Below are 14226 nucleotides of genomic sequence, written 5' to 3'. Positions count from 1 at the left end.
TAATGAATCATCGCACCTTCTCGTATATAAGTGCAGCTATCTGAATAACAATGTCTTCATTCATATGTTGGATAAGTGCAGTTATCTGAACCAGCAAAGATTGGGTAATTTTTTATATGTTTTAGTTTTTTGGGTTTATTGATTTTTTTCCAAATCACCAACCCTCTATTAGAAATATCCAAATATTATTGTTGTTTTTAGAAAACATCACTTGTAAAAGTAAAAAAAAATCGCACCTAAGTTCATGTTCAATGTACAATGGTGTCATTGTTATGCTGGATACCTTCACTCGAGTTTGAATTTGAGACCACGTAGTTGTGTGTGAGATTTTTATGTGATGCTTTTCACTTCGTCTACAAACTTAAAAGAAAAATCTAAAAAAAGAAAGTGAAATGAGATTAAAATAGAAAGCATTGTAGTTAAAATAGAGTTTCATACACAAATTAGGATGTACCAGTACTCTTGCTTCAAAAATCAATAAATTACCTATCATTTTTATGAAATAAAGAGCTATATGTTGATATTTATATTTTAAAAAATATCATTTCATAAGAAAAAAAACATCATTTCATTGTTTATAAAAATCATACTAATTTTTTTTACATTTAATTGTAAAAAATAATCAAAATTTTGTATTATGATTAATAAAAGTTCTGAAAATTTAAAATTTATTTCGTCGACGTTTTTGGTAAATAAGATTTAGTTATTATAATTATAGGTGATATAATTTTTTTTTTTCAAAAAGTAACTCATTTAACAATTAATTTAAGGATATGGTGTACCAATACACTCAAATTTGCTTTTATTAAATTAGACCCCAAATTATCTACCTGACACGTCACCTCATTTTTGCCGCATACACATACACAAAATTAGACCCCAAATTATCTAACTTCACGTTTCATTTCACTTTCAGCTAAATAGATTGAGGGGTTTGCATAATTTTTTTCCCTTCTTCAGTTACAAAAACAGTATAGCTCCTAATCATGCACATGAAATTTTTCCCTCCTGTCCTTCTAATTATTGACTCATTCTTGTACCCTTCCTTTATTCATGTACATTACTTTGTTTAATTTTTTCTTTAATTCTTCCCTTAACCGGTACCGATGTTAAACCTCTTTCCATTCAAACCTGGAAATGGATGATTGGGACGTCGTCGTCAATGGACGGTTTGAACCGCAAGTTGAAGTTGACGGTGTCATACAAAACAAACATAAGGTCAATTGATCGATAATGATAAGAAAAAGGTTCAATATGACTTGAAAGCGAGAAACATGCTCATTTTCGCCCTTGGCATGAATGAGCTAGTATCATTCGGTTCACATTGTAAGACTGCTAAGGCAATTAGGGACGCCTTGGAAAAACTCTACATAAGGGTACTGAGAAGCAATCAAAAATCAATACTGTTATCCAACAATACGAGCTCTTTCACATGGAGGATGGTGAAACCGTCTCCTTCATGCAAATGAGGTCCACTCACATTGTTAACAAATTACAAAACTTAGGAAAAGACATCTCAAACCAAGCTTGTACTAACAAAGTGTTGAGGTGTATGACTAGAGATTGGAAGCCAAAGTCACCGCTATAATAGAATCTCAAAACCTCAATACTCTTGGTATCACCACTCTTTTTGGTAAACTCAAAGAACATGAACACGAGATGTTAAGGCTGAAAACTAGTGAGAAAGATGTCAAGAAGAAGGAAAAGAAGTCCATCGCGTTGAAAGCCTCCTCGTTAGTGGCTACTTCTTCGATTCAAGATGAAAGTGACTCATTCACTCAATGAAGACGAAATTGGTTTGTTCTTGAGACGATAGAATCACTACATTAAGAGAAACGGTCTAACACATAATGACAAGAACTTAGTCAACTTTAGAAAGGCATCACTCAAAGGAAAATAATCGAAAAAAGAAGAGAAAGTAGTAAGTTGTTATGAATGTCCGGAGTTAGTTAAAGGCAAAGGAATACTCAATTCAAATTGAAACTCAAGAGGAAGAAGAGTGTATGTTGCTTAGGAAGATGATGACATGACATCTGTGGTTAGCGACACCGAAAATGATGAAGTTGCAAACTAGTGCTTCATGGGTCAAGTGAAAAAAAATGACGTAAGTTACTCCAACTCTGAATCCAAATTTAATCTTTCTTATGAGCAATCACAACAAGCTCTGCAAGAAATGCATGGTGAACCTTTGAATGCATTTCAGAAATTAATTACTCAAAAGAAAACAATTTTAAAATTCGAATCCGAGCTTTCACAACTCAAAAATGATTTTGAATGTTTAAAAGAAGAACATACATCTCATGTACATGAAAAACTTGCAATTCCTAGCCATGAACCAGCTAAAACAAATCCAACAAATATGATTCAAATGGAATGAATTTTCCAAGTTGTGAAACTTGTCCTAATTTACATAAGGAGATTGAATACCTAAATTTTAAAATAGAACAAGTCTCCAAAGGTGAAATGAAGTTTACCATGAAATCAAAAGACAAGAGAAATTCCTATAGAATACCTTCCAAAAAACACTCCTTTGTCAACAAAAACGAGGACGGTAAACCTCGCATTCTCAACGTTAGATGTCATTATTGTGGAAGACTTAGTCATACTACACCACATTCCCACATTATGAAAGTTAAAATTCGTAAGGGTGAAATAATGTCGATTCCCAGGAATGTAGAGTGTCTAAAAACCCTTTTTTGAACCATGCCTCACTTCCTATATATGCCAAAGACATCTTCAGTGAAATAATGAAATAAAATAGTGATATGTGAAATTAAGAATATCTAAAAAATCTCCTATTGTTGAAAAAACTTTGAGTATCAAATTCTATCAAAAAGTAATGGAAAAATATTTATACATGAACTAATACTTGTTGTTTTTGGATTTTCAAATTGTTGTATTTGGATTTCCAAATTCATTATATTATCTACCGAAGCTGTTACTAGGTTGAGTCATGGCAGGTCGCTCTCTTTAAGACGTTTCGTGGCACTGTCAAAAATTGTGCAAGGCAGACTATCAACCACGCCGCCTCCAGGATAAAACAAGCTCAACTACAACTGTGCAGTTAACTATGCATTGTAGAAAATCGTTCGAGAATTACACCCTCAAATATGGTACTAAGACCACTCTTTAATACTGAAACCACTTTAATATGGTATTGTTACCACTCTGTTATGGTGTTCAGACCACTCAAATATGGTGTTACCACCATTCTAACTTTAATTTCTCCAAAACATCAATATGGCACTACGATCACTCAAATATGGTGATACCACCATTTCTCCTCAAATAGAAAAATATTGAAATACTTTTTATATATACCGTTAAGATCATTCTTAATTCCGACGCGACATTATTATTCCAAAAAGGGACTATGATTTTAATAGTACTATTTATTTCGAAGGGACTATGTTTTTAAGACCATTCTTAATTATTCTGAAGGGACATTAAACCGAAAAGGGACTATGGTCTTTAGAACACTCTTAATTCCGAAGGGATAGAAAAAGGAGATGAAGAAAAGAAGACTCGTCAATACAAGTCAAGAAGGGGAGAAGAAAGAAAGAGTTCCCGACAACTCAATGAAACTCTTTGGTGTGTTTTTTGAACTAGGTGAGCTCTCCTTTTATAGGGAGAGTTTGTAACTAATTTGGAGAGACTTAAGAATTAAGTAAACTTACTTAAAAATTAAGCAACCCAAGATCAACTCAAGTAACAAACTAATCAGATAAGTTCAAAAAGAAGCAAATCCACAAGATTAGCTTAAACAAACTAATGAAGGAAAGATATGAAATTCAGTTGGATTCTTAATCTTATCACAACAAACATAACCTAAAATTATGGGAAGTAATATCCATGAATAAAAAATAATAATAATTATTATTTGCATCATTATCAGGTATTTAAAATAAAATACCACTATTTAAACACTACTAATGTGTGTGTTCTATTTTATGTGGGACTCTTACACTCTATTTTTTCAATTCACACAACACTAGATCAAAGTTTAATTACTTGATGTTTAATCTTCCAACCTTCCAATTTCTTTCCATCTGCACACCAATGTTCCAACAATACTTGAATCCCTCAAGTAGCACACAGATCAGAAAAGGATGGAAAAGTTTTGTACCAATGCAAAACAATGACTTTTAAGTTGGAAATACTATTTATTTTAAATTTGCTTATGTAAACATTCCATATTCCTATTTCAAATGTACTTGATCTAAAAGTTATATTATTATGTAAATTTGTATGTTTAATGTTTGTTAAAAAGATTACATTGCTTTAACGTTCCACAAATGCTGATGAACAAATTTAATTAAAATATAGATTATAACTTAATGTCAAATAGTATTATTTATATCATTCAATTTTTTTTATAAAACAACACAATTGAAACCATTATAATCAATATATAATGTAATAAAAAATACATTAGTACATTATTACAATCAATATTCATTACTATATCATAAGTGATGGGGGCTTGTGTACAGTGCAGAAGTCCTTAATCATAAAAAAAAAGACTTAATTGCAATTTTGGACTCCCATCTTTTTAAAAGTTGCGGTTATGGACCTCTAACTAATTTAAATACAAAACAGTCCCCTATGTTTTGATTCTTTGGCAGTTTTGGACCTCAATCCATTGTTGACTCGGTCAACGCTGACGTGACACCCTAAGTGAGGTGCCACATGTCAATTTTTTTTTGCCTTGGGGGTCCAAAGCTGCCAAAGAATCAAAACATAGGGGGCTGTTTTGTATTTAAATTAGTTAGGGGTCCATAATCGCAACTTTTGGAAAGATAGGGGTCCAAAAATGCAATTAAACCTAAAAATAAAATAATTTGGCATGTAGAAGGATATAGATTTCAAATAACTAAATAAGTGATGTTTACAATGGTAGCTCTAAGAAAAGTCGGGATGGGCAACCTTTCATGGGACCATAAAGGGGATTCATACATATAATACGTATCCTCTAAATAAATAAAATATAATATGTATAAATATTTGGAGGTGCATTAAATTTTTTTAAATTGGTATATGTTAATAATGATTGAGGTGATAATTTTTTTAAGGAAATTATTGGGGTAATAATTTTTGGTACTCTTTGCATCGATAAAAGTGTCTTTATTTTATGATTTGTACTAAAAGAATAAGAAAATGCAAAAAAAAAAAAAAAAAAACAGATAAAAATAAATGAGAGACCAAATAAACAATTAACTTTACTAATGTTTATTTTCTAATTTCAAAGTAATGTCATTTATTTGTTAATATAACATTAGATTGTAACAAAATTTTATGTGATCATTTATAAAAAGTAAAATCAATTATTTGATAGAGAAGAAGGATATAACACATCGAGGTTAAAAATATTTACAATCACTTTGTTTTTTGAACATATATAATATGTATTCTCACATGACATGCATGACTTAAAAATTAATATTTAATACATGAAAAGTGAAGGATATTTGTATTATTTGTAACACATATTGATGATTTATGCATATAGTTAGCGGTGGTGTTTATGATTGAAATCCATGACTTTTAAAATTCATATTTAATAAATGAAGAATGAGAGAAACGTGTATTCTTTGCAAGATATATTGGAGGTTTGTTCATGTAGCAAGTGTTATTGTTTGTGATTGAAATGAAGTCATGTTTAACTCATGAAAATGAGAGAAAACAATTGTGTGTGATTTATCTAATACTACTACTTAATATTTTCTGTAATTAATAAAGCATGCATTCACAAATGTTCGGTATGTTTATCAAAAGATACTCTTTGTTAATTGATTCAAGAAAGTTGTAAATCAACAAAACGAATAATTATATCGGTTGGCTTGTTGAACAGGCCGACCGTTTTTGTTGGATATGGGGTGAATTTGCCATTACATGTGATTTTCATGTTATCTTCCAGGAGGTATTCCAACTTGTCTATTGTAAGCATTTTGCTTTTCCTAATTTTTGTTTCGTAGGTTTGTTGATAGTTGAACTTGAGTTTTGTTGGGCTGGTTATTTATGATCATTATCTATAGTCATGTAGAAAGTAGTCTGTTTAAGCATTGTCTCCATTTGTCTTGGAAATATTCTTCTCTGATCTGTAGGACTCGGGAAACCTTGATTTGGTCCTCTAAAATTTGAAGAGTTATGAGTAGGCTCTAGAGAGGTTTCTTTGCATATTCATGGTTGCAAACATATGCAACATTTTAGAAGGCATATGGGGGGTTGTTTTGGCCAAAGCTTTTTTTTTTTTTTTTTTATTGATATGAGTTGCTAATTTTATTCCTTTGGATCCATTAGCCTTCTACAAAACTGATTAGATCGAATTCAAGGTTATAGAGGGGTTTTGTTTACTAGTTGGGACTTTGTAGAGTTGGTTTTGAAAGTGTGACCACCATTGAAGCAAAATTGTGGCACATTCTCGCATCTAAAATCAACCCAAAAAATGTTGTCTTTCTAATTAATTACCACCATGTAATCAGGGTTTAGACATTCAGCATATATGTGGCTAAAATTTCAAAGAAAAATAATGCAAACTATATTAAAAATAAGAAATAATATTGTATGATGCAAAATAATTACAATTCGACTTTAGTTTTCTCTCTCTGAATTTTCTCTTACTGTTTCTTCATTGAAGGGTGGTTTTGGATCAATTTTTAACCTAAAATCATCATCTTCATCTTTTTCTCTCTAGTTTTGAAACCACTTGAATAGAGGAGTATAAATAATTGATAATATTATTCCTTAAAAGAGATAATTGAATGAAGATGGTAAATGGAAACAAATGAATGACAATTATTTGAATGAAGACGGGTAGGATGAATAATTGATAATATTCCATGAAAAGAGATAATTAAAGCCATTGCCTAGAGTACTAATTAATACAAACTCAAAAAAAAGTTCTCAAGCCCTTCAAAATCAATCAAATCAACAAATGGACCATATACAACTCATCATATATAGTCCTCCCAATGAGAACAAAATAATATTACCCCGTCTCATTCTAGTTTTTTCCCCCTTTCATCATCCAAAATTAAAACCTTATAGGACTAACATTTATAAATCTCTCAAAAAACTCAGATATAGCTATAAAGAAAAGAATAAAATAAAATAACAACACTAAGAGGTAGTGAGAGGCATGCAACTCCAACTATTGAGTAATACGGTACCTATCCAATGGATCCTTGAATAAGAGACGTTCATGATAAACTCTCCAAGCATAGTCCTCAAAATCAATAGAGTTGAATACCCTTTTTTGTCCTTCACCACCAATGTTATTTTCTTCTTCATCATTATCAATATCATCTTCAACTTTGTTCTTGTTGCCAATGGGAAGAAGTGGAGCTACATTGCTCTCTAAAGGAAGGGTTATTAGCAACGACATTGTTATGCAACTTGAATCATTTTCATCTCCTAATGCTGCCATAATTGGTCTGCCTCTTACCTTCTTTAATTTTCCATTGCTCCAAACCTACACATTTATATATTAATATATGGTAAACAAACATATCAATATGCTACTTGCATATGTCTTGACATTAGTTTGATGTACTATTAAAGATAAAAAAAAAATAAAAAAATACTTAACAGAAAATTGGATAAATAATTATTCATATAGCTTCTAAACTTTTTTTACTTCTACTTTTAGAAAGCTTGAGTTGGGTTTTGAGGGTTTTTAATTTAGAGGGGAGAACTTCTAGAGAAGTCTATATTAAATATTAATTTTGATATATATTTAAGGGATTTGGATCCTCTCGAGTGTACTTTTCACTTGATTTCTTTTCCATTTTTATAATCTCTGCCATTAAAATATATCATTTCACTTTTCTTTATAACTTTAATCATCTTTTCTCTTTCTATTGATGATGAATGAGATTTCACTTTGAAAAATTGTGAGAATTCATAATGGAAAAGATCCTTTCCATATTTAAGATTTAAAAAAAAAAATTAAAGATTAGTTTCATAAATGATAGTAATCTTTTTTTTTTTTTTTTTTTTTTTTACAAAAGAGGGCAAAGGCCATAAATGATAGTAATCTAATCATATACTTAATTTAGTTTCCTCCATTCCCTCTCCAATAGACCGTCCATCAAAACATAAATTTATGAAACTAAATCTAGAAATTATGTACTTAAGGCACATACGCAACTACATTAATTAAATTTCCTCCTTTTGTGAAAAAAAATAACAATTAATTAAATTTCCTCCTGGCCTCCCTTGAGTTGCCATAGATTGGACCAGACCAAACATAAATTTTCTGGGTGATTAAAATCAAAATGTGGGACCAAACCTAAATTATGTTTTTTCATATACACATAACAAACGTCAATAATACTATCTCCTAAAAAAACGTCGATAATATCTGAATTATTTAAAAATGTCTTAATCATTCTAGAAAATAAACAAAATAACACCACCAACATAACATTTTATAAAGAAAAAACCACCAACATAACATCTCTCGTTTATCATGTGAGCAACTAAAAGATGGCTCATTCAGATAATTAATAATCCCTCATACAGAAAACATTTGTTTTAAAAAATACAATTTGTTATAACCTTAGTTTTTGAAGCTTTGTTCAAACTACGGCGTTTTCAAATTTGAATTTTCATTGCTGATGATTCAAAATTGAATTATACAATGTATACCAAAATATTAAATTATACACGCAACTAAGTGGCAAAATTATGGTACTTGCATGCGATCATAAATAATTCAAAGCAGACAAACTAATCTGACATTACCCCATAAGCTTATCCCCACAAACCAGGCACTAACTAAAAGAAAATAAATTTCTAATAATTAGAAAAGTAGTAGACGTACAAAAAAAAAAAAAGGTAAATAATCATTTCAGTTGGTCCTTGAACACTTAATCATCTTAATCCAAATTATAAACACATCCCAATATCCCATAAATATTTCTCTTACATCTAAGAATTATAGTGACTCCATTTTATACATTCAAATATTATAATAATTGATTGCTCAACAAAAATTAACAAATAGCCAAAAAGTCATAAAATAATCTTACAAGTAGAAAAATCTAATAAACTAACCTGAGCAACATCACCAACAGTAACTAAGATAGAATCCACGTGTGGCAACACAGAAACCCATCCACCTGAATCCGACAACAACGAATATTTTTGACACCTTATCTGATACTGCAATCCCACTATAAACGGGTAAAACCCACCCATTGAACCGGGTTTATTTCCTGGCAAACACTCAGAAACCCACATAATCGAACTAAACCGGTTCGAGTCATCACCAACCGGGTTCTCAACCCCCAAACCATTCATCAACACATCAATAATATTCAAACCTAGTTTCTCAAGTGCACATGCAAACTCGCTGAGTGATTCTAGTTTTATCTGGTTCGACTCGGTTGAACACAACGAGTCGAACTGGAACCGGAACGACTCAACGAGTTTTTCTTCGTCGTTGTCGTTGTCACCTTCGTAACCGAAAGGCCAGTTTTGAGGGAAGAATGATTCTTTTTGATCATGTGAAAGGTTGAAGAGTTTGAGTGACTCTGACTCAGCCAAGTTGGCAAGTTTTGAAGAAACTGAGTGATCAGTGAGTTGAATAAAACCAAGTTGAGAAATGGAGGAGATGAGTTTTTCTGGTGTGAGTGATGAAAAGGAGAGAGAAGGAGGAGAGGTGGTGGTTGGAGAGGATCGGCGGATGGTGGGAAGAGAGAGGTTGGGTGGGAGACGGTGGAGGAGGCGGGAGAGTGCATCAGCAGCGGTGGAAGTTGAGAGGTGGTTGTTGTTGGTGGTGGTAGTTGATGGTGTTGGTGGTGGTGCTGAGGTGGAGCCTCCACCATGAAGGTTTTGTGGTAGTATTTGATGAGTGTGAGTTGAAGATGCCATGAATATGATGATGACGTGAAGAACAAAAACCTGAACTAGGGTTGAAAACAATGACTCAAAGTTTGGGTCACTTTTTGTTTATGGTGTAACTTGTGTTTGGATGTTTTTAGTGAAAGGGAATATATTAGGAGGAGCATTCAGGAGACATGTGTGATGTGTTTGTTGCCTTCCACTATGTTTTGTATTTATTTATTTTACTTTTTTACTAATGTTTTTTTGACAAGTTAATTTAAGTATTTCTTTGTTAGTTTATTTGCCTGATCAAAATGCGATAGTATAGTTAATGATTAATGTCTGAAGGGAAATACTAGTTGAAGGGAAAAGTATTATCCCGAAAAAATCACGATTATGCCTGGTCCACCTCTTTCTTATAATACCATCCATGTATTCCATTAAGATGAAAATCCAATGGCTAAAAACCATTCGCTATAAATTCTGGATGTTTTTTCTCGGGACATAGCAGCTCTCATGTCTGAATTGGCGGAGGACGTTTTTGTAAGGAATAAAATGAAGAATTGAATCACAGAAGAAGTAATGTTATATTTCTAGAAAAATAACATTAAGAATTTTTCAAGAATAAAGAGCAGTCAATCACAATGCACTATTTATCGCAATTTAAGGAAATGTTGTAAACAATAGGAAGTGAACAAATAAATCATGCAATTAAAATTTATCAACTGTGTCTTCAAAAATCTATTTTTCTAAAAAAAATAGCATTTTCCAACAAATACCATATACGTATGTTGGGTTTTGTTAAACGTGATTTTCCTCTTTTGCAAATTGTTTGGATTGCTGGAATAAAAATTAATTTTGTGCAGTCCTTCTTTACCTTTTTAAACCTCTCACTAATTTCTCTTTTTAACTTCTTATCTTTGCTTTGACCCTTTTAAGTTGGAGTATTGCTGTTCACATATTTGATTTGGCTGAGAAACATGAGTAAATTACTCAAATGTCCCTCGGCAGTTAACTGCCGAAGTTTTGAAGAATCGATTGCAGTTAAGTGCCGAGTAATTTCAAAGCTGAAATTAAATAAGGAAATACACCTAAATTTTCCCTTAATTAAATTTAATTCTTTAATACATGATTCTTTTTATAACGTTGTTGATTTCATTCGTATAATTTTATTGCCATAAATGAAGAAATATGAGATCCTAGAATTACATATTCGATCACGTTTCTTACTAATAGAAAAGAGGTTTTATTAATAGAATAATTACAAATATAATTATTTGAAAGAGAGATGAATAATATCTAAAATATTATAAAGTAATAATAGGTTAGTCAAACCTATGAATAATGACAGACATCAATGAAATTTATACAAATATAATTATTCTATCATTTATAATGTTATTTGTTGTTGCATTTTTTTTTTATTGAATCACCATTTTAGGTTCATTAATTACCGATAACAAACATTTTTCTTTGTTGTTGCGTTTTTATTTTTTATTGTTGAGTTTTTCATGTTAATTAAAGTAATAATATGTGAAATATTAGTATAAAGTAATAATAGGTTAGTCAAACATATTAATTAAAGTAATAATATGTGAAATATTAGTATAAAGTAATAATAGGTTAGTCAAACCTATGAATAATGACAGACATCAATGAAATTAATTACTAATAGTTATCAATATAATTATTTTATCATTTGTAAAGTTTTTGTTGTTGCATTTTTTTTATTGAATCATCATTTTAGGTCCATTAACTATCAATTGCAGATATTATTCATCTCTCATATTTTTTTCATTTATGGCAAAAAAATCATATGAATGAAATCATAAAAATAATTATGTTTAATTCCTTAAAAGGATTAAAGAATTAAATTTAATTAAGGAAAATTTAGGTGTATTTCCTTATTTAAGTTCATGTTTGAAATTCCTCGGCAGTTAACTGCCAAAGTTTTCCTCGGCAGTTAACTGCAGCCGGTTCTTTAAAATTTCGACAGTTAATTGCCGAGGAACATTTAAGTAATTTACTCGTGTTTCTCAATCAAATCAAATGTGTCAACAACAATACTCTTTAAGTTGTAGTGTGATGTTGTTAATTCTGATTTTTCACCGTGTGTTGTGGAAAATTGCTCTTTAGACATTTATGGTTTGCTTTCATGCATATTGAAGTGACTAAAATGCCTTCAACAACAATGTATTATGTTGGTTGTTGAACGGCAGTTGGTAGTCGTTTTAGGAACGATAGTTAATTGTCGTTATTTGCAATAGTAGTTAGCTATTATTAGTTATAGAGAAGAAAGTACAATTTTCAAAATTGAAACATACAATCAGGACGCAAAACGGCATGCTCATATACTTGTTAGTCGGATACACCATTCCACAAGCAGTTATTTATCCAACAATAATTATTGCTCATAAAAACAAAAATCATTAATTCATAATTTAATAAAATTACACTAATTCAACATTACATTAACAATACACAAACGATTGAAATCCAACATCAATTTAACATTAAGGAAATTAACAATGTCACTCAACATTACATCAAATAACTAAAATCTCCACAACATGACACCAAATCTATACTAATAATTTGGGGACTTGCAATTCGAATGAACCCAAAGATATAACTTATTATCTTTAGATACCATCCATAAAAACATGGATACTACATCGTCATCATCCTTAAGCATCTCAGCATGATAAATAGTAGTTCCTTTGTCGTTGTCATTTGCCAGATCTATGCATAGCACATGTATGTACACCAACATGACATGTAGTTTGATTTTCACCAAAATGAACAAAGTATTGGTTAAGTTGTGTATTTAACTCATTCCACATTGGCAGTGGGGGTTAACCAAATCTTAACCATCCTCTTGAAAGTTTCGTGTCGGACACAACCTTCAACTTTTTCATCCTGAGACATGATTCAGTTGAAAGAAGTGGATACAATTAAAGAAAAATCATGCTAGAATGAAATGAAAGAAACAATAAAATTAATTGTACATTAGTCGAGACATATATTTATATTGAACGTGGTGCAATATTATCCACATAAACTGTCGGTGCTTTGTCCACCACATAAAACATAAAAGACATCTATTTATATAATGTTAGTGATGTATTTGCCACAATAAAATGTAGATGCATTAATATCGATCACAAAAAAAGTATAAACATCAACAAAAAAGTGTCATGTTTTTTCATCTTCTTCTTCCGTAGTTTTGTGATAGTATTTGATGTTGTTGAGTTTGAGTTGAAGAAGCCATGATGAATAATACGTGAAAAACAAAAACTTGAACACGGTTGAAAACTAGAACTCAAAAAAGTTTGGGTCACTTTTTTGTTTATGTTGTGTAACTTGTGTTTGGCTCTATTTAGTGAATCGAATATATTAGGAGGATTCAGGAGACATTTGTGACGGGTTTGCTGCTTTTGTTGCCTTCCACTACTTTTTTTGTTTATTTATTTGCGCCTAATTTTTTTTATTCTTTTTAACAAGTTAATTTAATATTTCTTCGCTAGTTTATTTGCCTGATCAAAATGGGATGATATAATTATTAATGAATAATGTCTGAATTGGCAGATAATGAATGTCAATCCATATTAATCAGGACGTTTTTATAAGGAACAAAATGAAAAATTGAATCACAAAAGCAACAAACACCATAGACGAATGCTGGGTTTTGTTAAACCGTGATCTTCCTCTTTTGCAAATTGGTTAGCTTACTTGAATTTAAATAAAATGAATTTTCCCTCAAAATTAAACTTACTTTCAAAGGAGTTATTGCATGGAGGCTCAAAACTTATGACATGATTCGTCACTTAGTGACAACAAAATAAATTATTGCATCGGGGCTTAAAGGGGTTAGCAAAGGATAATAATAATGGATCGTGATTGACTGCAGTCAGCAATTTGCCGCATTTATGCAGTCATGCATTCTCGGTCGTCTGATCATAAAGGGATGGTCCTGATTTGAGAACAGAATTATAAATAAAATTTAAATACTTTTTTCTGAGTTGTTTGATCAAGATCAGACAATTATTAATGTAATGAATATGTGACTGAAAGAGCCGACTCCAGTAAATCATGATTAGATAATTAATAATAAGCGTGACTTGAAAAGATCAAGGTACAATTTCTTTTGTCTCGTGTGTAGTATAACTTGACCGATAGTCCATAGGGAACAACTGTAAATTCGAATAAAAATATCATTCATATGGAACACTCAATATAGAAAGAATTATGGATTGAATATTTGGCTCAAAGTCTCTGGTTATGCTATACGGAAAAGAGGTGGTGATTATGATGAGTATCTTCCGTAGCAAGCCCTAATAGTTACCATGTTTTTGAACTTCGCGGGTAAGCTAGCTCTCTGATGTAAATGTTCTAAAA

The 14226-nt window shown here is 31.0% G+C and overlaps 1 protein-coding gene across 1 annotated transcript; it reads right to left on the bottom strand.

The window, feature by feature from the left end:
* Positions 1-6798: 6798 nt before the first annotated feature.
* LOC11431146 (gibberellin 2-beta-dioxygenase 1) lies at positions 6799-10059 on the bottom strand. Its single transcript, XM_003616608.4, has 2 exons — positions 9058-10059; positions 6799-7471 (listed from the first exon to the last, which is right to left on the bottom strand). Exons 1-2 carry the CDS (start codon positions 9874-9876, stop codon positions 7151-7153), a joined length of 1140 nt encoding a protein of 379 aa, XP_003616656.1. The 5' UTR covers positions 9877-10059; the 3' UTR covers positions 6799-7150.
* Between the last annotated feature and the right edge of the window lie 4167 nt (positions 10060-14226).

Source organism: Medicago truncatula, chromosome 5 (genome assembly GCF_003473485.1).
Source record: "Medicago truncatula cultivar Jemalong A17 chromosome 5, MtrunA17r5.0-ANR, whole genome shotgun sequence".
In the NCBI taxonomy this organism is placed as follows: Eukaryota; Viridiplantae; Streptophyta; class Magnoliopsida; order Fabales; family Fabaceae; genus Medicago; species Medicago truncatula.
This window is presented reverse-complemented; position numbering and strand designations above follow the sequence as displayed.

Bases quoted from the DNA above. Each gene is read 5' to 3' on its own strand.
- LOC11431146 (XM_003616608.4), bottom strand. From the start codon at position 9,876: ATGGCATCTTCAACTCACACTCATCAAATACTACCACAAAACCTTCAT. The intron at 7,472-9,057 runs GTTAGTTTATTA...ATAAATGTGTAG, and splicing joins CTGTTGGTGATGTTGCTCAG to GTTTGGAGCAATGGAAAATT.